The sequence below is a fragment of the Cupressus sempervirens genome, chromosome 3 (assembly GCF_028749045.1).
Source record: "Cupressus sempervirens isolate cs-2001-9-10 chromosome 3, ASM2874904v1, whole genome shotgun sequence".
Lineage (NCBI taxonomy): Eukaryota > Viridiplantae > Streptophyta > Pinopsida > Cupressales > Cupressaceae > Cupressus > Cupressus sempervirens.
The window spans coordinates 526,879,253-526,904,489 of NC_143120.1; the positions used below are offsets into that span (position 1 = coordinate 526,879,253).

General features: G+C 38.7%; 2 protein-coding genes across 6 annotated transcripts in view; both read right to left on the bottom strand.

Moving 5' to 3' along the window:
• LOC149567487 (zinc knuckle (CCHC-type) family protein) overlaps positions 1–25,237 on the bottom strand; it is a 188,218-nt gene that overhangs the window by 157,813 nt on the left and 5,168 nt on the right. For 4 of the 5 annotated variants that reach the window (XM_089817487.1, XM_089817489.1, XM_089817485.1 and 1 more), the window contains exon 2: positions 3,562–3,617. In XM_089817487.1, the coding sequence (XP_089673613.1) occupies positions 3,562–3,617 (56 nt within the window). Of the gene's footprint in view, positions 1–3,561; positions 3,624–25,237 lie in introns of all 5 variants that reach the window. The other variant, XM_089817486.1, reaches the window with a different exon arrangement.
• Positions 14,249–15,621, bottom strand: LOC149567488 (uncharacterized). The gene is made up of 4 exons (XM_089823384.1): positions 15,523–15,621; positions 15,202–15,425; positions 14,904–15,091; positions 14,249–14,808 (listed from the first exon to the last, which is right to left on the bottom strand). The coding sequence occupies exons 2-4, from the start codon at positions 15,423–15,425 to the stop codon at positions 14,249–14,251; spliced, it is 972 nt and encodes a 323-aa protein (XP_089679510.1). The 5' UTR covers positions 15,523–15,621.

Below are 25,237 nucleotides of genomic sequence, written 5' to 3' on the forward strand. Positions count from 1 at the left end.
TGTTTGCCTCAACTTGGACTTTGTTTGGGCTTAGTTTTGCATATTTACTATTTCTAGTAAGTCGGGTGTTGATTGAGATGGACCTTTTCTATTTTTGAAAATTTGGTCACATGAAGAAATAATAGGTGTTGCTCCTATTTCAGACGACATATTTAAATGATGAGTATTTTGAGAGATTTATGTTTTTGGTGGCCAAATTATTATTAACTAAGTAAATGATTTTTTACAAAGTTATAATTTAACTTTATAACTTCACTTATGTTGAGGGTTGGCTCATCATTGGAGGGGGCCATTTATTTAATCAATTATATGCCTAAGCCAAGTATAAAATGTTAAAGAGTTGTGTTGGAAAATTTCAAGTGTTGAATTCTTTTGGGAAACTTCCGCAGTTTCGAAAGAGGAGTTTTTTGGGAAACTTTTGTCAACAAGGAATCATAAATATGAGCTCATTTCATTGGAAAAAGCACATTTGAATATTTCTTTTCTTTTGTTACCTTTGTGGCTTTTCAGAGGTTCTGAATTTTGTTGCCCTTGTTGAGGTATAAGGGTTTGAAGCTGATTGTGCTTTCCACAGCTGAGGTATTGTGGATTAGGTTTTGAGAATCATTATTGTTTCCTCTTACTGTATGAACTGTGGCTAAGGAACGAATATCTATTGATGGATCTGTAGTCTTCCTTCCAGTATTGGCTGTTTCTTGGGAGACTTGTCTGCAGAAAGTGAATTTCAAATATCTCTTTGCATACCTGGATTCACTGTCAGGGATTGGTGTCCGAAATTTGACAGCAGTGTGGATTTATTGCTGCAAATCAAATACTCTTCATTGGCAAATATAAGCGACCAGGTATCTGATTCATTGGACACTAGGGCATTGTTAAGTTGGTTATTTTGCATTCGCAGTATTGTGGCAGTTTATTTCAAAATGCAGGCATATTTTCTGTGAGAGCATTTGTCATTTGAGCAGCTAAGTTGGTGTCTTCGGGACTGTGGGTAAGGCAGCCATTTATCACCTTATAGGGGTGCCTTGATTGCTATAATCTGGACGCCTGTATAGCTGCAATCAGGCGTTTGAAATAGTGCAGACCTGCAGCCAAAATTCTGGGCCTGTGATTGGTTGTTTTAGAGGCCGTGCTGAAGAATTGAAAACCATTTTGCTAATCCTGGGCATGTGGACCAGTTAGGAGAGGCTGTGATTCAATTGGCAAAGCCTGTGTCCCATAGTCAAGGTCTGATTTTGACCAGCTAGTGGAAATGTTAGCAGTTGGGAAGTCAACACACCATTCCTACTTCTGTACCGGGTTCCAAATTGTTTATAAATCTCATGTAGAAGTTTACAGAATTATAAAATAAAGGATTGCAATTGTGTTCATTTCAGAACTGGTTATTGGAAATTTGTTTGCAATTTAGCTCTGTTATTTCCTTTCTTCTTATATCCAAAATTTAAACTGGTAAGAAGTATTTAGAAATTGTGCTACCTCTACTTGTCAAGAAGAACTGTCATAGATTTATTTACAGTAAAATCAGTGGTTGCTGGTGAAATGTTTGATGGAATGACAACAATTGATTGATGAGGAAAATCAGTGTTTGTTTTGAGTTATAACCAATTAAGGGTTATTACATGCAAAAACAATTTTAACTTTATTGCCTTGAAATCACCCCATAAAAAGGAATTTTGGATTTCATCTCTTTTTACAACAGGTTAACCTACAAGCTCCGTTAGATGTAAGAATGTGCACATGCAATCATTTAAAAATCGATCAACATGCAACAAAAGAAATATAACTTAAAAAATTCCCTATAAATATGAAGTGAAATAAGGCATCACATATCCAATCATCGCAAAGGACAAGATTAGGATAATTACCTGGGTGCAAGAAAAGATAACTAGGTAACTGTGTCATTGAAAATAATCAAAGGATTGAACACTCTTCCCTATATTTCACACAAGGCCCCATTATTGATATTTTGTTTCACATGCAAAGAAATTTAGTATGTTTTAGCACCATTTGAATGAAGTTACATAAAGGACAAAACCCAATAGAAATCCATTAAAGCCCTCAAACATTGTGATTAAATGATAGATAGATCATTATCTATTTTATAATGTGAAAATAACTGCACTTGTATGGAGAAACTATAGTCTGTATCAAAATTTTACACATTAGAGCAATTTCGCATTTTGAGTCAAGTGGATTTTCAGAAGTCACAATGTAAATGTCTATATGAAATCCACTAGGAAAATCTCCCTCATTATGCAGAACATGATACATGTAGCACAAGAAACCACCATCCTTTTATCAATTTAAATCTGAGTCGCACAATAAAATGATTTTACTTCATATACTGAAGTTTCACTTTTGGTACTACATTTCATGGCTATCCCAGCTCAAATGACAATATGATGAGAGGGAATCACCACTCCACAGCATTTGTTATCACTAGTTTTTACTCTATTAGGTTACTTTTTTCACTGTCGTATAATTGTAAAATGAGCCCACTTTTCCTGGTTTAAAAATATATAAGCTCAGATATACAACTGCTGAATGAAAGTCTGAAGGTGCCACAAAAGGGTACTTCCGTAAGTTTCTAATGGAAGATTCATGACTCTTGACAAATTTGTCACAAAATTTGCAAATCTGAGAAGCAGGTGGCCAAATGATTCAAAATGGATCAATTAAATGGCGGTTCTTCAAACTTCAGCAATACTTTTTTAGTCTCGAAAATACTATAGTTCAAGCATAAGAGTTGACTGTCTATTATACAAAAGAATAAAGGCCTCACTTGCAATTCAAAAAATTCATAATGCCAAGTGGCATAACTACAATGGCAGCAACATTCAGTTGTACTAAAGTTAGTGAATAAAAAAAAAAACTCAATGCCAACATAAATTTGACAGTCATTTATATTATATCTTTTTCATTTTGTTCTATCTGTAAATTTTGCACCCCGCATAACATAAAAGTGACACACACACCCACACAGAGACTGTAAGTTTGCAATAAGAATATTAATTTATTATTACTATTTATTCTAATAGAATTTTAGAATAATTAATAACCATATAAATCAATGATTCTTTTATTATTATATAAAACATAATAAACTAGAAAACCTTAAATACATACATGATACATCTATCTTAGAATGCTGAGAGATTTCAATCTGAAGGCATGCATATTAAATTTGTGGCATAAAGATAGGTGTCTCAAGATTGATAACTCCAGTGTCTAATACAAGGATGTATTTAATATATCTATGCTAGTTAGTAAGTAGTCTTTTGCTTAGTTTCTTTTCTAGTTCCTAAGCGTGGTTTGATATATTAGTCTTTCAAGTCTAACTATGGCTACTATGCTTCTTAGTTTTATCAATAAAGGCTTTAAGACTTTTAATACTTATACCATTATTTCTAAGGGTGGCCTATTTTTACGGACTTGTTAAACCACTCAAACACTGATTTTCCTCATATTCAAGGATTTGTTTCTTAGATATCATGTTTTGGTAAAATTCAAAATTTAATATATTCAATGAATCATATTAGAAATATTGATAGCGAAGAGAGAAACCTTGGCTCCATATCTATGCCAACTCCAAAGAGGTCTTCAAATGGATCCCAGTCAAGCTGTCACTACCACAGATACCAAGGGTGAGAGGTCATTATAAGAATAAACCAAAGAATAAAATGCATCACTCATATGATGATAAATTACAAACACTAACAGCCATGTACAGGTTGTCTTCACTCGAAAACAAATTGTAGAAGTTTGAGTTCATTAGTTAATGCATCTTCGTCTTATTCATTGGATATAAACTTAGAATGGTCTAGCTCAATATTAAAATGTATAGTACACATGTAAAGTTACAAACATGGCTAAACATCACAAAGACATATCTTCAAATATTGTATTTATTTCCATTTTCTACTACACACTATTTGGAAGGTTGAAGAGGATTTTGCATTTGATAATATAACACACATGTAACAAAAATGCAAATGCATTTTCTGGGAGTAATATTTACTATAACAAGCTTTGCTTCTATAAAGAAAGTCAAAACTCAACAAAAACATTCACACAACCAAGCATCAATTAGTTTAGACCTCTTGATGCTGTTAGAGATTTCCATATTGACAGAAGCTCATCTTTAAAAATAAAAGATTGGTTTAAATAGGATAAAAGAATCCCTAAAATTTCTACACAATGTGATCTCTTTCAAGTTCAAGAGAAACCTAATCCTTACTTCAAGTTTACCCAGGTCAATTGCTAGTTAATGCCCCAATCTTCAATGCTTCGTACAAAATCATCAAGCTGGTCACAAGAATTTTCAAATCTCAAATCAATTATTGTACAAGGCTTTTCTTAAAACACGTTAAGTTCATGAAATAACCACTTTACTGTAAATAAACTTGCTCCCACAGCATTCTAGCTAGCAAGAACCCTCCATTAATCATCTTGGCTAGCCTCATCCATTTTCTCTTGCTGAAAAAAATTAACTTGCTTTGGGGGTGGGCATGGCCTCTTCCTTAGCTCATCTAGCCCACGTCATCACTCGATGGCTTTGAGCATGTGGGATCCTTATCTTAGTACTTGGGATCATTTTGACCAGAGATATCTATCATTCCTTGGTAGTAGTATCTGTTGCACCATCATGGACTTGATTAGTAGTTTGCCAGGTGTAGTTCTCATCCATGCCAGCAACTTGTTTGATGCTGGAATTAGTTTTTACACACCTATGTTGGGCATTGTTCATATATCCAGTCGACCATTCTTGTTGGAATGGGTTGATGATCTCTCAGATATGACAGAGTTTACAGAAGAGTCCCAGGATCTGAGTATTACAGATGATAGCTATTCTGAGGTTACTCCTTTGGACAGTGTACCAGGGATAGAGTATAGGAGTTCGACCAGTCGGCACAATCATGTGTCTAGTCAGCTGAGAGTTGGCGAGCGAGACATTTCTATCGCTTGCGAGCATTTCGATGCTACTCGTCAGTTGTTAGCAGTTTATGGATGGGGTTCTCCTACTAGTGTAGAGCAGGGAGGCAATTATCTTTCCTTGACAAAGATCCACTCTTTATGGGAGGCTATCCGGATTCTGAGAGAAAATTATATGCAGTTGGTAGCCGACAGAGATTATCTTATGGAGTGGGGGAGTACAGCATACGATGCATTATTGGCCAAGGAAGATGAGGTGAGTGAGCTTACTCAGCAGCTCGAGGTGACTTCTGAGATTCTTGAGAGTACACAGTTGGCTTTCGAGGAGTCACAGTTTCATTTAGCTAAGGTGACCATAGAGTTAGAGCGACTTCAGTCTTTACCAGATTCTGTACAATTAGGGACCGTGGTGTCCGGTGATCCTCAGATGTCCATGGTCGAGGTTGATAGAGGTAGTGGAGATGAGGATATATCTGTCCACGACACTAGTATTGGCATATTTGGTCCATTTCCACTGGGTGTTGCAGCTAAGCATTGTGATATGTTTGACTTGGAGGGCAGGGAGACTAGAGATGTTGTATCAAAGATTATGTGTGATGTTGGTGATCCGGCAGTTGGCATGGTTCCTGCTAGTGATACTACTCCCTTGGCGATGTCTTCGGAGGTAGTAGTCAGTTCCAGCTTGGTTAGTGATCGATTACAGTTAGTTTCATCTGGGTTGCAGTCTGAGCCACTGACTGAGATTGGCGCATTCTATCGGCATTACACTGTGAGGTATGCTCATCAATTTACCTTTAATGACCATGTTGATGAGATGATACGAAGATATACTTTGATTCCTAGTGCTTGTCATCAGTTATGGGACGGTTTGACGCCACAAGATGAGAGTTGTGATGGGCATGACATGGCAATAGGTTCTGTGGTTGATAGCTTGATAATACATGGCTGAGAGCAGGAGTTTGGGAGTGATGCTTCAGCGGTTGTTGTTATTGATTCTACTCCTTTGGCTGACATCTCCTGACTTAGCTGGTGATCAGTCACAGTGGGTTGTATCACTTGTTCATGGTGAGTTGTTGACTGAGATTGGTTCTTTTTACCGGCAATATACTAAAGGATATGTTCATTGGTTTTCTTTTGATCCATGTGTTGAGGAGTTGATGGCAAACAGGTTTGGACTGGGCTCTCATTTTTGCTATCTACCGTGTAATGACTATTCACCATTAGCAGTGCATGGGTGTTATGGTTATGAGACAGTGGCCGGTAATCTGTAGAGTTGTGTTAACTGCAGTAGATGTACAGTGTGTGGATTCTTTGTATTTGGTGCAGTTTCATGTGGGAGTGGTCACCATTGTAACAGAGTTGGAGTGTGCATTCCGCATAACACGATGGGTTGTGTGGATGGTGTTTATTATGTTGACAGTTTGGGTGATCTACTCTACTTGGGGTCTAATATTTTGAGGGTTTGTGCCTCGTGGGTTCCTGACTGTGGCAGTAGTGGATTTGGAGTTCAGTTGCACCGTGATTCACGATTCATTTATGGATTCTTCTTGGTTAATTTTCAGAGGTTGTTGCAGGAGCCTATGTTGACTGACAGCAGTATAGTTCATGACTACATTTGGGATCCAAGTAGATTGATTGAGTTGTTGTTCGGCCATCGCTTGGGGACAAGCAATTTTGGGAAGGGCGGACTGTAATGTCCCCTTTTTAGCATTCATAGCATGATGTTGTCATTAGCCTATTTCCCCACAGTCCCGTAGGCTAACCAGGACATTAAAGGGGCTTAGAGGCCATTTGGCCTAGATAGTTTCAGTTGCAGGTCTTTCTGAGAGGTTTTGAGGCAACTTTGGGCATACTTACTATTTATAGTAAGTCATCTTGGACATGGGCGGACATCCAGTGGCAACGGTATATCGATGGTAATTGTTTAAAATCAACAAGAAGACTTGTTCATCATTGATAAGATTTGTTATGCATTGATAAAGCTATTTTATAAAGTTAAATTTAAATATTTAACTTTATTAATGCATAGACTATAGTTTGTGGGAAATATTTAAATTAAAAGAGTCCCTTTTATTTTACAACATATTGGAGACATAAGTTACATAAAGGGAGTTATGTTTTATCCCACATTGAGAAAACGAAGGATTGAGCTCTTGTGAGAACACTATAAAAGAAAGGGAAGAGCTTCTTTTTAGGACGCTTGGAAAATATTAAAGAAATTGGAAAATTTTCTGGAGATTATGTCTCAATAGTTTGAAGGACGAAATCCCTTCAAGCTGGAAATCTTGACGCCATTGAAAGATATGGTCTTGAGATTCAATAGGGTAGCAGTCTGAAAAAACAGATACGAAAAAGCAGTCCAAAAAAGCGGAACCGAAAAGGCAGGCCGAAAAAGCAGTACGAAAAAAGCGGGACCGAAAAAGTAGGCCGAAAAAAGCAGTCCGAAAAAGTGAAACCGAAAAAGCAGGCCAAAAAAGCAGTACGAAAAAGCGGAACCAAAAAAGCAGGCCGAAAAAAGCAAATCGGAAAAGCAAAGTAGAAGGGGCAGCATTGAAGGAAATTATTACAGCCATCTACAACCAGGTTCTTTTGTTAGTATTGCTTTTAGAGTGTTATAAGCTTTCAGCTGTAAGTGTGCATTATACCAGCATTGTCATTTTGTAATCCATGTAAATGCCAAAGTCTTGGCCATATTTCATGAGCATTGTATTAGAAATTTCATTGCAAATTAATAAGATAATAGTTGCTGGTGTCATTTAAGCAATACAATATCATTATTTATCAGCTAGTTAGTTTGCATACCAACTGTTTGTAAAAATGTCAATTGGCTGTAGGTGTTCATTTCTCATGCTTAGATCATATATATGCACTGAATATTGTCAAAATTAGTAGCACACTCATGTTAGGCCATTGGTAGTCCATTTGGAGTCTTCTAGAATAAGAATCTCATTGATGCAAATTGGAAAAAAAGTCATTTAAAGCCAGCTGAAAAACTATATCAGTTATACGTCCCTTGCATGTGAATTGTTTGATGAAATTCCTTGAGCTTTCATCAACATTTTTTGAGGGCAGATTTGAGGAGGGTTAGTACAGTGGTATCAGAGCTTTCTTGCAAAGTGTTTGACGAAATGTCAAACAACTGAAGTATAAAGATTTTTGGTGTCTGAAGAAGTTATAACCTATTGGGGTTATTACATGAACAGATATGTTAAAGGAAGATTCCCTGATGAGGAATCCATCACCAAAATTAGCTACTCCTCAGCCTGGTCTTTCTGTGCGTCAGAAAACACCTATAGTATTTGCTAAACAGGACAGGACAATGATTAAACAAACTCCATTATGTTGATAATATGGATGTAGATGAATTATTTATAAACAGAAATACACGGGAGATATGCTACAATATTCCCTAAATACAAACAATCAGAACGAAGAGAAAAAATCAGCACCTATGTCTCATACAAAACAACGATAGAGTGGTGAGATTTGAAGGCCAAGGCAATGGTTATAACATTGAGATTCTTCCCTAACGATTACACAATAAGCAGCAAACTAAAAAGATAATTAGAAAGACTTCGAAGTATGAAATTCAAATTCAAGAAATTCAAGTCCAATGATCAGTTTGGTATCTACGTCATCTTAAGTGTGCACAGGTACTGAGTGGGATACATGATCCAGACGGTAGAGGAAATCCTTTCATAGTGTCTACAATGCTGTGAATGCCCAGTATTCATCGCATGACTGAATTATATGCGCCAGGAGAAACAAATACATAAAATATTCATCTACATTGAGTATCCGACAATTATAAATACTTCAGTGGCAAAGAACATTGGTATACGACAATAGATATGAAATATGACAAAAATTTATGAAACCCGATAAAGAGATCAAGTGCCATTTGCGATTAAACTAAAAGGATTTATTATCAAAGGGATATGTGATATTAATCTGAAGCGGCAACAAATTCAATAGAGATACATTACGGATAAATCAAGCCTTTCACGAGAGCCTATTGATTTTAAAATATTTAAAATTGTTTACAAGTTATATTATGGGAAGGTGCTAAAATTATATTTATTATGTACAAATGATTTTAATTTGTTATGGTAGAGAGGTGCGATTAAAAAGAAAATGTAATACGACTTTTCATTTAAAAAGTCACAATTTTTTACATAGAAAGGATATAAATATAAGTTAGAAATTGAAGATTTAAAAAAGGGACTCAGTCATTGGACATTGAAGAAGCATTTATTTTGTATGGAGGAATAAGGGCTTATTATGACTTCGTAATATAAATTCTATTATTTTATTTTTAATAATAAAATAAAATGTTTCTTGCTTATTATTAAAGGCGTGGAGATTTAAACTGCAGGTGAATCATCCTTTGTAATTATTTTTTGGAATTCTGCACCAATTTAAATATCGGATAAGTGGACATGATCATTTAGCATTTTAAATTTGATCATCATAGATATTGTGAAATAAATGATTGTTTCTGTATCTGTGTCCAATTTGTCTCCCAAAGGAGTTAAAATTCAATCTAGACTAATTTAAGATCGCGTAATATTTGATCTGTCGCATCTCAATTATTTAATTATTGGCAGTAAAGTGTGTAAAATATTATAAAGTTGTACGTGATAATTCACCGAAGTTGACTCTATTGCCCGGATAAGTAGAGGTACTAGTCTTTTATTTGAAGTCAGAAAATCTATAATTTCCTTATTGCAAACATCAAATCAATTATTTAAAACTTTATACAAAACATTCAATTATCAAGTATTCAGTATCCAATTTCATTTTGATTGAGTTCAAGGACCTTGCCAGCCGAAGAACTCCAGAAGTTTAAATTCGCTATAGAAAAGCCTTGAATTGGACAGTCAGCGTTTGAGGTAAAGGTTTACTTGCCTGGGTGTAGCGGAGCCTGAAGTGCAGGGGAATCGAGAAGTATTCCCGTTCGCTGGTCAGAATTGATTGAGAACTCCTATCGGAGAAGTGGCAGGCTCTTGGATTTCCAATCTGCGGTTTTGGGAACCAACAGGTCCTACGTACCTGATGGCCAGCTACCCATTGATCCCGTGTGCCTGATGACCAGCTACCCATTGGTCCCGTGTGCCTGATGGTCAGTTATCCATTGGTTTCATGTACCTGATGGCCAGTTACACATTGGTCCCATGTGCCTGATAGGCAGTTACCTAATGGTCGTACAGTATAGCTAAATGGAGTGAACAGTGATGTACGAACCATTTGGTGTGGGTCGTACGATAGTGTGGAATGGAGTACAGACGGTGGTGTTGATTAGCTGTATGGTAGCCTAGAGAGCCGTACAGTATGGAGATGTTGCAGTACAGACAGAGATGGCCTTACGGTATAGTAATGTTGTAGCCAGACAGAGATGGCCATACGGAATGGTAATGCTACAACATACACAGATGCACTGCGTGTTGCACCAAACCAAGGGTAGTGGATGGTGTACCGATAGCAGGTGGATTAAAAAATCATGCAACAAAAACTTACAGATTCGAATTCATAAAATGAAGCCAAACAAGAGATTGAACATGAATAATCCTTCAATTAATAATTGCCAAAAGATGGTGCTCCGATTTACCAAATCCAAGCGAAGTATTACATGCAATAGAATATGGTGAGGGTTGAATCCCACCAAAACCAAACAAGCCAAGTAGGGAAAATCTTTCACTTCCGAAATAGCGAACAATAGAGAATCCCAACAGGAATTCACAATACAAAAAAATAATCCAAAATGCATACCTACAACTACCTACAAGCTGTGCTTAAACACCCGTCGAGGAAAACCTTTTCGAGAGTGTACAAAGATAGCCGACGACAACACTTACCAACAAAAACTAAAATAAAAAATAGGTCTGAGATATATTAAATCAATCGGAACCACAAATACAAATATTAATTTGAGCCCCATATTAATTAATTAAAGTAACTAACTAAAGGTCCTTTTATTATATTATTTAAATTATGGGACCAATTAATTAATTAATTAAATTAAATTATTACATTAAAAATTGAGGGCATTACAAATCCTTGCCGACCAAAGATTGCTTGTCCTCAAGCAATACACAAACTCCAGGATCCCAAACCATGCGCAGATGCAGATTGCTAAATTTGCAGAAAACTCCATGCTTCTTCAGGATCACAAATTCAATTGAGATGAGTAGACCGTCATTCGGGCTCTGCTGCGCCACTCTGATATAAACATTGTTATATCCAAGACCACCAGGGTCCCAAGGGCGCCAATCATTAAACACATTGATGTCTAGATCCATAATCTTCATGTAATCATCAATCTCCTCAAGTACTTCACAACACATGTAGATTCTATTATTTTTATGAGGAAGTACTTCACACGAAAAATTGTAGTCATGCATGACTTAGGCAACGCTAAAGGGTAAACTCCATATGCAACCAACTGTTGTTGCTCCGGCAAGGAATTGTCAGCATCTCCAAGAAGTTGAACAACCACTGATGGAACCTTCTCATTTAGAGGGCCACTGACAGAACCCAAATTTTCATCGAGATGATCATTGGGTGTTGGTTTGACAACATTTGTGTCTATATCTTTCTCCAGAATCCATTCCTTCATCTTTGATTCAGGTACCAAATAGATTTTGTCTTTGTGGTAAATGATATCATCAACCACCTTGTATCTGTCATCCTACACTTGTCCATCCAATAGTTGGCACACAAAAGTATTCTTGAAGTATTCAACTAACAAATGTGCTCTCCAATCGGTTGGAAATTGAGCCATAGTGTCATCCAAGTCAAAAGCTCTCCATTCTCCCAACAAGCTAGCAGAATCACCATCTCTGATACCACTGTAATGATTTGTTCGTTCCGTGTGCCTAATACCAATTACTCATTGGTCCCATGTACCTGATGGCCAATTACTCGTTGGTCCTGTGTACCTGATGGCCAGTTACTCGTTGGTACCATGGGCCTGATATGCAGTTACCTGATGATCATACAATATAGTTAAATGGAGTGAACAATGATGTATAGACTGTTTGGGGTGGGTCGTATGGTAGCTTGGAATGGAGTACGGATAGTGGTGTTGATTGGTCATACGGTAACCTGGAGAGTCGTACAGTATGGAGATGTAGTACGGACAGAGATGGCCTTACAGTATGATAATGTTGTAGCACAAGCAGAGATGGTTGTACTAAATGCTACAACACAAATAGATGCACTGCGTGTTGCACCAAACCAAGGGTAGTGGATGGTGTATCGATAGCGAGTGGATTCAATCATTCAACAAAAACTTACAGATTTGAATTCATAAAATGAAGCCAAACAAGAGATTGAACACATATTAATCCTTCAATTAATAATTGCCAAAAGATGGTGCTCCGATTTGCCAGATCCGAGCGAAGTGTTACATGCAACAGAATAGGGTGAGGGTTGAATCCCACCAAAACTGAACAAGCCAAGTAGGGAAGATCTTTCATTTCCGAAATGGAAAAAAACAGAGAATCCCAACCGGAATTCTCAGTACATAAAAATAATCCAAAATGCATACCTACGACTACCTACAAGTCGTGCTTAAATACCCTTCGGGGAAAACCTTTCTGAGGGTGTACAAAGATAGCCGACGACAACACTTACCAACAGAAACTAAAATAAAAAATAGGTCCGAGATATATTAAATCAATCAGAACCACAAATACGAATATTAACTTGGGCCCCATATTAATTAATTAAAGTAACTAATTAAAAGTCCTTTTATTATATTATTTAAATTCTGCGACCAGTTAATTAATTAATTTAATTTAATTATTACATTAAAAATTTGGGACATTATAGAATTCACCAAGAATCTTAGGGTTCTCAACTATGCTCAAATTTGTGAAAATATAAACCTCGAAAACACTTACATACCTAGCTAGACTTGCACATGGAATAGCACTGCAAGAATATCCCCTTTCAATATTGATTATGCCATAAGCATGGACATCTACAAAGGCTTTTCCCCTACTAGGAGCAAAACAAATGACAAATCCCAAAGAAAGCACTCTAAGTCATGATCTTGGAACAAATTAAGTGAACGTGACTCAACCCAAGCCTTCAAAACAACAAAAGAGTCCACAAAAACATCAAAACATAAGTTCAAGGGATAATATACCAAAAATGGAAAAGAATACTCAAAGCAGTTACCCCGGATCTTGCATAATAATCTATTTCCAGGTTTGGTTCTAATGAAAGACAAAGAAGAGAACCTAGAAACTTCTAAAAATTCACTTAAAACCATACAACAAAAGAATAAAATGGAAGAAAACCTTTACAAAGCTAACTTACTAATGAAGATTGTGATTAGTGGTAAGGTACAATTATATGAAAAGATGCGATTAATATGTGAAGGAGTGTGACTTTTTGATTTATAAGGTCACATTCTTTAAAAACACTGATATATAAATAAAGTCAATAGTCTTGAGTAGAGGTGGATAACAAGAGAATATTTTAAAATAAGAAGTGAGAAGTCGGAAATAAAAAAGAGATAAAAGAGAAAATGGAATAAGCATTTTCTTCCAGATATGTTGAAAATTTGTAATTGAAGCATAGATATTTTATATTCATTTTTCCAAATTCATGTAAGAGCCCTGTTTTCCTTATCATCTTGAAAATTGAGGTGCAAGTGGTTAATTCAGGTTTATCCACTGTGATTATTGAATCAAAATCAATTGCTAGTTAATATTGAAGAAGTTGGTTTCAATACGAATCTTTGATTATTAGAATTTGCATAAGAAATGTTGTCTATGTGAATTATATCTGATTGGTTTTCCTAAGAAATTAAATTCAATTAGACTAGGATTCATGTTGCTAATTAAGGCTTCAGTATGTAAGATAGCAGATGGTATAGTATTGTCCATAGTTGGAAAACTCGCCAAATGCAAAAACTCGCCAAGCCCCCCAAAAGTTTAATCGGGAAAAACTCGGCGATTTAAAAAAAAAAACTCGAGAAAAACTCGGGAACCTAAAAAACCGCTGAAATTTAATTAAAAATACATTTATTTTGCAAAATTTAATGAGAAGATGCATCTAATAAGTTAATTAAAGACAATACAAAAGAAAGAAAGAAAGTTTAGATATATATAAATGTATAATGCGTACAAAATTGCATTCTCATGCAGAATGCTCATGGTAGGAAGCAAAATAGTAAATTACTAAATAGTTTCAATCTGTCAAACTATAAGTAAATACTAAAAGTCTAAATACATCAATACAATTTGACAATGTCAATCACATCTTCCTCTTTCCACTTGCACTAGCAGGAAAGCGAGGGGGTCTAGTCCTAGAAGAAGTGCCCCGCACTGGGATAGGGCGAGCTACGTGACTGTGAACTCTGTGGCTGTGCCCCCTCGCTCGACGTCCCTACTGACTGGCTCGGCGTCCTAGAAGAGGATGCATCTCCTCCTAATGGTAATGCCTGATCCTCGCCTGAATCATCATCATCCTCGTCCTCATCCTCAATGTCATCCATAGTGAACTGAAAATCAGCGTTAGCCTCCCCCTCCATGGCCTGCCTCTCCAAATCAGCGATCTCATTTGGTGTAAACAATGGACTTGGCTCCTGTGCTATCCAATCAGAATAAGGATCTATCTCATCTAGATCAAGCGGACCAGGTAGTTCTAAGAGCTGTGCCTTTTTTATGCGCAACTTAAGATTATAGTGCACATAAACAAGGTCATTAAGCCGTTTTTGAGTCAATCTGTTTCTTTTCTTTGTATGGATGGACTCAAATAAGCTCCAATTGCGCTCACAATGGGATGAGCTACAAGGTTGGGATAGGACTCTGAGAGCAAATTTCCTTAAATTGGGGGTATTGCCACCCCAACTTGCCCACCAAGCATCTGCAAAACAAAATTAAAAAAGTTATAAAGCAATAAAAAAAAAATCAGAAGCACAACTTATCAATTAGCAAAAATTTTAAAGTTTGACGCTTTACCTGGTGCTTGAGTAGATCTTGCTCTCTTTGCTAGCATAGAAGAGAACAAAGGACCCCTTGATTCCACATAGATTTGTTGTTCGGTCACAATAAGGTCTCTCTCCTCTTCACTTGATATCATTCTCTCAATGCATTTAAAGAGACCTTCCATGACCTCTCCATTAGGATCTGAGTAGGAATCATCAGCCCTAAAACAAATAGAAAATGATATCAAATCTTACTACACAACCTTAAAAAGTAAAGTAAAATAAAAACTTATTAAAATCCCAACTTCAAGGACAATCAATTATCATAGTACCTGAATTTGGGATTGAGGAAGTAGCCTGCTGCATGAATAGGTTGGTGGAGCATATTGTTCCACCTCCTATCAATTATTTCCCAAATGGGGTCAAATTTGAGACTATCCCCGTGATAGTAACTTCTAACAGCCTCTTTCGCCCTATCCATGGCCTCATAAAGACCTCCCATTGGGGATTGCTGCCCATCACATGTGCGCAAGACTAGAACCAGGGGTAGAGACATCTGCATTTGAAATTTGAAAAATACAAATTAGTTAATAGCATAGTAAGTTATGAATTGATAATGAAACTTGAATACACTAAAAACATAATGAAGTTACCTCCACAATCTCCTTAGCCTTTGCAAAAAAGCTATCATCAAACACTATTCGTGCCACAGCCCTCCTTCGGGCTTCTTTGCATAAGGTGAAGCAACCCAATCAGCACACACAAACATTTGCTTCAAAGCCAATATGTGGTCAAGAATACTTTGCAATGTCAAGAAGACCGTTGCAAACCTTGTCATAGCAGGTCTCATCAAATCTTTGCCTTTAGTGGCTTTTCTCATCAAACTGAGAACCCATGGGTGATTATAGATATATTTCGTGACTCGCCTAGCATCTTCCACAATTGGACTCACCCAATCAAGTTTTCCTATGTCCTCCAAAAGAAGGTCAAGGACGTGTGCTGCACAAGGTGACCAAAAAAGTGTGGGATGCCTCTCTTGGAGGATTCTACCTAAAAGATTAGCAAAAAATCAATAATCAATAACAAACTTTCCATATTTAGTATTTACAAATTACATCAAATCTAAATTGAATAATACCATTATCCAGATTCCATAGCATTACATTCATAATTCATATTGATTCAAATATAAAAAATCAAATCTACCTGCTGCCACATATGCTGCTGCATTATCTGTGATTATTTGCACCACATTCTCTATTCCCACCTCCATGAAAACATTCTCCAACATTAAAGCCAATGTGGCTGCATTTTTCACTTTGTTGGAGGCATCGACAGATTTCCAAAACACCACATCATCTTTGCAAGCAATCAAGAAGTTAATAATGGTTCTACTTCTTCCATCTGTCCACCCATCAGATAAAATGGTGCAGCCATACTTCTTCCACTCTTTCTTTTGGTCTTCTATCAACAATGTTGCCCTACCAACCGCTTTGTCAAGCAACCTACAAAATTTAGGTGTATATTAAATAAAGTGTAAGTGTTAGTAAAAAATTAGGAAATAAGTTATAACAATTAAGATTTAAAATATAACAATGAACTAAAGTGAATCACAATTATTTACAATTACTAAATAGTAAAATACTAACCTTCCACTCATATCCTTGCGATTAGGCGGCTTGTACCCTTTGCCTGATATTGTCATTGCATTCACCATTTTGACCCAATAGGGACTATCAGCGGCATTCATTGAGATATTGTTGAAAAACCAAAAATCAGCTGCTACAATATCAGTTTGCTCATGCACCTCCTTAAACCATGCAGTGCCCTCTAATGATGGCTGTGCTCCAGGTGTGTTCCTGGGCACAAAATAACCACCTATCCCTGATGGGGATCTGGATGGTGATGATGAAGAAGTAGGAGATGTAGAAGAAGTGGAACCGGTAAATGAGAAATTTTGTTTGCGGATCCGTGGGCCACGAAGAGATCCTGGTATGTTCTCAAGTGCTTCTTCTTCCTCTTGCATATCAAAAGGAGCTCCTTCTGATTCAGCTATGGCTGCCCTCATAGCTAATTTTGCCCTCTCCCTATTCAATTTTTTCTCTTCAGCAGCTGCAAGTAGGGCATGGATGAATCTTTTTTCTTCATCAGTTACCTTGAGACAAGGATTTGGGTCATGTTTCTTTATGCCTGCAAGGTGGTATTTGAGGCGGTTTATGCCTCCAAAAATAATTCTCTCACAGGGAATGCATATCACCTTCCCAATATCATTTGGATTTGGAGCTTCATAGGCATACCGCCATGCCTTATCTCTTGCATTTTTAGGCCGAGTGCCTATATATCCAGATGGGCATGGTGTTTGTGGCCACTCTTCTTGCGGGTTTGTCATTTTTTTAATGCTTGACCGCTGCCCTACACATAAATTTATAGAAAAATGAATAAACAAAGTTAAAACTTAGAAGCTAGGGTTTCAAATGATTCAAAGTCCAAACATAGAGTTAAACTTAAAATGATTTGAAATGATTTGAAATCATTTACAAACAACAACAAAAACAAAAGAACATTTGTTATAAAACTATAAAAAAATTTCAAACTATGATAAAATGAACATACCTGGAAAGAAATTTGTCTTCGAAAACCAGTTAGAATCCTCTAAAATCCACTCAAATCCGTCTTGAATCACTTGCAATCAGCTAAGAATGCCTCCAAACCTTCTTCTCTCCATGCCTCAAGGCTCTAGACAATGCAAATACAACAAACAATGAGCAAAAAAATAACTTTGTGCCCTTTTTAGCCATCACAGTCCGCGGGCCAGGAAATCGCGAGTTTTTAGTTAAAACTCGCCGAGTTTTAGCCGAGTAATCGGCGATTAATCGGCGAGTAAATACCTTCCAACCGAGTTTTTGATTTGGCGAGTTAAGTGGCCAAAAACTCGCCGAGCTGAAAAACTCGGCGAGTGTTTGAAACTCGCCGAGTACTCGGCGAGTTTTCCATCTATGGTATTGTCTCTCAAGGTTGTATATAAAGATCTGGAGGAAACCTAACTATGTTTACCCAAGGCTGGATAAGGATTGGTCTACATTTTATTTTGTGGAAGTGGATTGATGTATGAAGCTCTGAAGTTCAATATTTTGCAATATCCGCAATTCATAAATACTATTCCTTACATTCAAATAACATTCATTTCACAAATGAATACTGTTTACCGTACGGGTAAATTAAATCAACGCATACAGACAATCGAACAGAACAGCAGAATTATATTCGCATATGCCAAACATACATTATGCTTCATAAGATGAATAATAATAGAAGATAGATGATTTACAATGATCCCAGACGGGATATAAATACTATACGCCGAACCTTCCTGAAGGAGTCCGTCGGCCACAAACATTATGTCCGCTACAAACTATTTACCCGTCGGCTACAAAGTACAAAACACCGACGACAATCATTCCGTCGGCTATAGAAACATCGCCGAGACCATCCAGTCGGCTGACACCATCCCCCCCAAAAAGAAAAGTCGTCTCCGGACGACAATTACAAAATATCTGAGACAAATTAACAAACAAAATACATTATCAGAGTGACTACAACAAGAAAAATCTGCTTCTGTCACATCACTTCCACATTCATCCCGTTACATCTGTAGCCTCTGCTAACACAATACTGTCTCCTCAAGCTGACCTTGATAGCCACCCGCTGCTTTCTCTGCTTCCAACCCTCGGTCCACTGAGCTAAGTGTCGCTGCACTGCCTCCAATTGGATGATCAGCTCCTCCCGAGCTCTCTACGCATCCACCAAGACAGCCTCCTGGCCAACACCTACTCCCAGTGCCTCTGGTACACAGACAATCCATGCCTGCAGCAACTTCAACTCTTCTCAACTGGTCAGACTCCCACAACTGATATCCGCAACGACTGGGGGTCCCCCGATAGGGTCAAGGGGCAGTGCCCTAGGTGCGGGGTCGAGGGGCAGCACCCCTCGCCGCCCTGACCAAATTAGCACTTCGAAACCCACACAAAACTGCACGGAACACACCATTTCTGTCATTTTCTGCCGATTCTACACTTTCTGGCAACCACTGATGCTTCCCCTTCCCTGTGGCATCATCTGCTACTCATTCTGAACAACTTGAATCTGTTGTCATTTTTTTAATTTTATTTTTGCAAAATTCCTCTGCCTGACATGAACCCAACAACTATCATTGCCTACGATGAAGTCGTCTCTTCCTTCCTCAACTGCCGAAATAAACAACTCATGAGATTAATATACCAACACTATTCGCAGATGCCGTAGAAATAAAAAACACCCACGGAAATGAATGCGCGGCCTTGATAAAAACATCTTGCTGAAAGACACTGCCCACGGAAGAATGTCCGTGGAGCACACAGGGAGAAAAATGAAATAAATCGCCTCTTCGTCTTCAATTGTTGTTCCCCCGTCTCAAGCCTTCAAGTCTTCTTGCAACGAAATCGCATAGAAGAATAACAACGCCGACATGTTGTTTTCCACGCATCAAGTAGATTGAAATTTGCGGCCTCCAGATAACGTCATGGGAACAGGTCCTCCACCAAATGCAACAAACAGGAACCCGCGGAAGACTGCGAAAAGGTAGCCTCAACCGTCCCTACGCAAAGTGAAAGAGAAAATCTGCGGAAAATTCTGTTGTCGCGCGGAAGTGCATGAAAAAACTCTGCGGAAAGGTTCCACGGAAAACCTCTTGCAAACAGGTGCCCGCGGAGCACCTCCCACAGACAGGTGCCCGCGGACAAGTGCCCGCGGACAGGTGCCCGCAGAGCACCTCCCGCGGACAGATGCCCGCAAACCACCTCCGACAGTTTTTTTTTTTTTTTTTTCCCAATTTTCTTTCTTTTTTTTCTTTTTTTTTCCAAATTTTTTTTTTTTTTTTTTTTTTCAAAAAAATTGAACATCACCTCAATTTTGCCTCCCGACATCACCATTTTGCAACGACGAGGATGAGAGAATCATCTGATCATTCTGCAACAGTGACGACGACAGCATCTTCCTAGCACAATAGGATCCGTTGACTGCGTGAGGTACATCTTGCCCGTCCAACGTCCCCAATTTTATCACTCAATTGTCGCCGACCTCTCGAATCTGATATGGTCCAACCCATCTTGCCTTAAACCTTTCCTGTTTGATTTCATTCCGACCGGCGTACATGAGTACCAACTGCCCCGACTGAAACCTGTTGAGTTTGTCATGCCACGCCTTATGCCTGTTCTGTGTCACCTCTGTCGCCTACTCTGCCTGCGGTCGTTGCGCATCTAGATTATTTCCTTGCCGTCGGCACCCATCAACTAATTTTATGCTGCGATGTAACCTTTTCTTTCCGCACAATCCGTTCACCTTGTACTGGACAGTGGGATCTTGCTTTTTTCTTGGTTTGGACTGTATGTTCTTTCCCTCAGCTTCAACCATAACCGCCTTTCCTTATTCCGTTTCTCTATATTCCTTCAAACATTCATTTGTCTCTATTTTTTCACCTTCATTGACCCTTAACATATTACAACTCGAGAACAATTCGTAGTCTTCTATCTGCCAGTGGAGAAGGCCATTCACAGAGTCCAGGTTGTCGTCATTCGATCCTCCATCAAGTCTCAATACTCCTTCGTCCGGTTCCATTCTCCTCTTTCCTTCATTATCACTCTCGTCTTCACTTTCAGAATCTGACGATGCTGCCTCCTCGCCGACCATTTGCGTGTGCAACTCAATCGTGAAATCTTTTGCCTCCACCCTCCATTGATAGGGTATTTCATTTCCAATCATGTTTTACTTTTGCTTGCACCAACCAATCCCATCCCAGAATAGCATCATATCCTTTTCTATTCAATGGAATAACCACAAAATCCAATAAAAATAGTTGCGTTCCAATAGTTACCGGTTGCACCTTCAAGATTCCCAACGGTTTGATTCTGTGTTGGTCTGTTGTGAGCAACTGGAATGCAAGTGGCCATAAGGTCAGCTTTCCCAACTTCTTCTAGGTATCCTCCGGTAACACATTCACGTCGGACCCTCCGTCGACAATTGTGCCTGTCAGAACCTTTCCCAAAATTCTCATCTCGACGACCGCCGGATGCCTTCTGTCGTGAGAGCCAGAAGCATTGGGTCTGTTGCCGTCGTTGCACTACTATCCCTTCCTGTGTCCTCCGTTGCTTTCGGAAATGGTACATAATTTAGAATGGTCGTTCGTAACTGGGGCATTGTGAGGAGGTGGTCACTTATCTTGACCGGTACCTCCATTTGTAAGATCTGTCGTACAATGTTTTGTTCTGCAAAGTTCCTTGCCAAGGTGCCGGTGATGTCCTTCAACTGAGATGTCCCCGCTAATGATGCCTTTACAATTTTCGCATGCGCTTCCCCCAATTTTCTCTTTTCCTCCACTTGCCTCCGTGTAATTGCCAGAACCTCCTCTACATCCGTGCCGACAGTGATCAAGTTTACTTCAGACTTTGGACACTTGGAATCTTCGTGATCAATGCATACAGACAATCGAACAGAACAGCAGAATTATATTCGCATATGCCAAACATACATTATGCTTCATAAGATGAATAATAATAGAAGATAGATGATTTACAATGATCCCAGACGGGATATAAATACTATCCGCCGAACCTTCCCAAAGGAGTCCGTCGGCCACAAACATTATGTCCGCTACAAACTATTTACCCGTCAGCTACAAAATACAAAACACCGACGACAATCATTCCGTCGGCTACAGAAACACCGCCGGGACCATCCAGTCGGCTGACAAATACCAAAGCATTCATATAACTTTATTTCAACAAGTTCAAAGGTGTTGCCAACCTAAAGAAATCCTAAAGCTTAAATTCACTATATAAAAGCTTTGAACAAGGTGATCAAGTTTGAGGTGAAGGTTTACCCTCCTAGGTGAAGGGAAGCCTGAAAGTGCATGGGAATTGAGGTTATTCCCGTTTGCTGGCCAGCAGTGATTGAGAAATGCTATTGGAGAATTGGCAAGCTCTTGGATTTCTAATCTGTGGTTTTGGGAACCAACACCCCGATCTCACATAGTATTAGATTACAATGAGAAACCACTTATACTCCTTTCAGAGAAAATTGTGCATTTCTACATGGCAAACATTTACATTCCTTGGCAAGGTACTTAAACGATAACATATGATTAAGAGATCAAGGACTCAGCTCTAACTCATTCCCACCACAAACTCATCCTCATAGACAAACTTCATCAATATCAAAACCTGAATGAAAGATTTATGTACATGAAAATGTTTAAGGATTCAACAAATGTCATGGCAAAGGAATATGAAAGAATCATTCCCTCCAACCGATTGCTCCTCAAACCATGTTACAAGACAATATTCACAACTACACTCAGATCACTAACCAGTTATCTGAGATTTCAAAACTCTTCTAAAGCTTTAAGCTTTTGTTCAGCTAAGCAGCAATCTTGTTTACTCCCTATGGTGACTCCTTTAACTTATACAATAAAAAGAAATACAACAATGAACATATTCAATATAGTAGTTCTGGAACAACACATCAATATGGCAGAAAGATGTAACTTTATCATCAACATGAAATGTGTTCAACAAAAGTCCCCAAATTCTTGATACTAGCCAAAAGTATGTAGCACTCAGCAATTGGTTAATAGTGCGAACTGATGACAAAAACTACCAGAGAAATACATTCTATTACATTTCCATTTAGTATGCAAAACATTAGTTATTTTTATTGGCAAAACTGCTGCCAAAATCAACCCCCCAAAGAAAAAAGTCATCTTCTAGATGACAAAAGAAAAATGGAGCTGATACTAAGAAGCAAGGTGAGAGCACATCCTTGGAGTGGTTGAGGATGTTAACTTGGGTGCACTAGAAAGTTGTTGATGAAGGAGTTGCAGATCCCACTCTACTACCATCTGCTTCTTGTGTGCTACTCTCACCATCTACATGGCCTCCATCAAGTCCTTGGTACCTCCAAGCTCTCCAACCATTGTTGCCAAACGTTCCTCCATCTCTTGGAGTTGACTTCCTTCCCTACACTAACGACCCTCTCCTACTCCAACTGCTCCTCCAAGTTTGTTCTCCACGCCATCTTGATGGTGGTATTGTTCTTGCACCAACTCCTCTCGAGCAGCTACCACCTACTCTGTTGTAGCCACTCTCCCTACCTCGGCCTCCTCAACCCAATGAGTTGCCTTCTAAACTAAAACAAAAGTCTCAAAACGTGCTCTCCATATTGTTTAGGATGTTTATCATACCACCCTACCCCTCCTGTGAGTGTGATCTATGTTATGCCTTCATTATCTCAGAAGCCTCTCTAGCCAGCCACCCATGGGTTGTAAAGTGTTGGGCAAACTCTTGCTTGTAGCTACTCCTCCTGAAGGTTTGGAGCTTCTCTACCTCTATTGGGGTAGATTTGATATCCACCTCTTTGGCTAGATTGACCATCCCTCGTACAATTGCATCCATGCCCTACAACTTAGCCAAGTATCTCTATATGGATCTGAAGGCTTCTTGTGGATCAAGTTTTGAGATCCAAATGTGGTCTTCATGTACCTCTCTCCCACTTGACTCATCCATCAGCATCACCAAATGTAGGGAGGCATTTCCTTGATGTGCACTATACTCAATCTCAATCACCTCATTGGTTGCAGTTGGTATCTCCTCCCTCCTAGCATGTCATGCCTCCTTCTCTCTAAAAGGTTTTGGTGGTAAGCACCCATGTTGTGTGTCTACCTAATGCTAGAACTAGACGTCTACCACTAAGTTGGGTGAAGGTGGTGAAGTTCCAACAATAGCCATAACAAACCTATGTAGAAAACTCTCAAATATTGCACCTACATCATCTTCCACCTTCAACACTCTCAAGTATGGGTGCAACACCACCTCTAGTAGGTGTGGCTCGCTATGCCACAGATGTTGTACCTCCAACCACAAGTGTGGGACCCTTGACTATAGGTGTATGGGCTACTGCAAACCCAACAACTAGGGTCACCTCCTGAACTCCCTGTGATGTTTGGATGCATAGTGTGTTTAGTGCTAACATGTGCGGCAGAGGGAACAACTCTTGTACTGCATGTAGCATCACCAAGTGTGTTGTATGAGACAACCATGGTGATGCAAACACAACTCTCACTACTATATCTCTCCTCCGCCTCCTCTTGAGCATTGTAACCTATGGTGGTGATGGTGCAGTCTCTTTGGCTACCATAACCTCCGCAGCTACCTCCATGGTGGCTAGACCCTCCCCTTCACCTTCAACAACATGTGCCTCCTCAACTTCTTCTCTTCTAGCTTGCTCTTTGTGCATACCATCTTAAACTCGCCCATGCTCTCATTGTCAAAAGACTAGACCTCCACTATTTCCTCTTCCTTAGGGTTGTCCTTTGCGATCAAACCCATACTACCTCACCTTCTCCTTTTAGAATGGCTAGTTGTGGTCCCCTTGACCATAAGTGTGTCCAGATGCGTCTAATAGAACATGGCTGATTTGTTGGGGTCCACAGGACAAGTAGGTGTGAACCACCCCACTGGTCAAGTGGTACCTCAAATCTCAACACCTCAAGGAAAAGCGTTATGGCATGGTGACACGTAAAAAGTCTCATGTTTAAGAGTTAGAAACTCCCAAAATGTGTTTTGATAATAGTTCCACCCAATTATAAACCTTTCTCGTCATAATGCCATCCATGAACTTTAGCATCTATATAGCTATAATTGAAGCCCTACTAACTCCTACATGTTGACCCAACCAAGTCAAGAATGCACCTCCATTTTGGTATTGAGATGAAAGATTTTCAGCCCTTGATGGTTGTTGCTATTCCATAGACTATCCCATTATTTCGGCAAGAGGTTGCTTCAGCATATCGGTCTAAGCAACTTGTCTTTCTCCTTGGTGGACATCTTGGTCGAGGTCTTGGCCACTTAGGCACCCTGATGGGTAACAAAAACCCTAGTGAACTCATTTGGCCAGAATGATATCACAACTATATTTCCCTAGAACTAATGATGGACGTGCAAATTTGTCTCATATCTTGTGTTGGCTAAAAATGTGAGTGTCACTAGGACTACGACTTACAAAATTGTAATTTTAGTCAACCGTATAATGAGGTAAGTCTCTCCTCTCAACAATAGGGGAGGCTCCCTTCTTACTGTAGGTGGCTTCAAAAGGATTTTAACTAAAATCATACAAAGGGGTGGTTCTCTCAATCTATTCCTCTTTTCCAAGAATGATTCACAAGTAACTAAACTTTTAATTCTACAAAAATCTCCTATTGCTACAATAATATTAGTGGCTTGGTGGTTAGCGTAAGAGCAACTCCTAAGACAACATTTAACTATAATACTTTGGTGGAAT

Bases quoted from the DNA above. Each gene is read 5' to 3' on its own strand.
- LOC149567488 (XM_089823384.1), bottom strand. From the start codon at position 15,425: ATGTCTCTACCCCTGGTTCTAGTCTTGCGCACATGTGATGGGCAGCAA. The intron at 15,092-15,201 runs GTACTATGATAA...TATTTGTTTTAG, and splicing joins TTCCTCAATCCCAAATTCAG to GGCTGATGATTCCTACTCAG. The intron at 14,809-14,903 runs GTAAAGCGTCAA...TTTGTTTTGCAG, and splicing joins AAGATCTACTCAAGCACCAG to ATGCTTGGTGGGCAAGTTGG.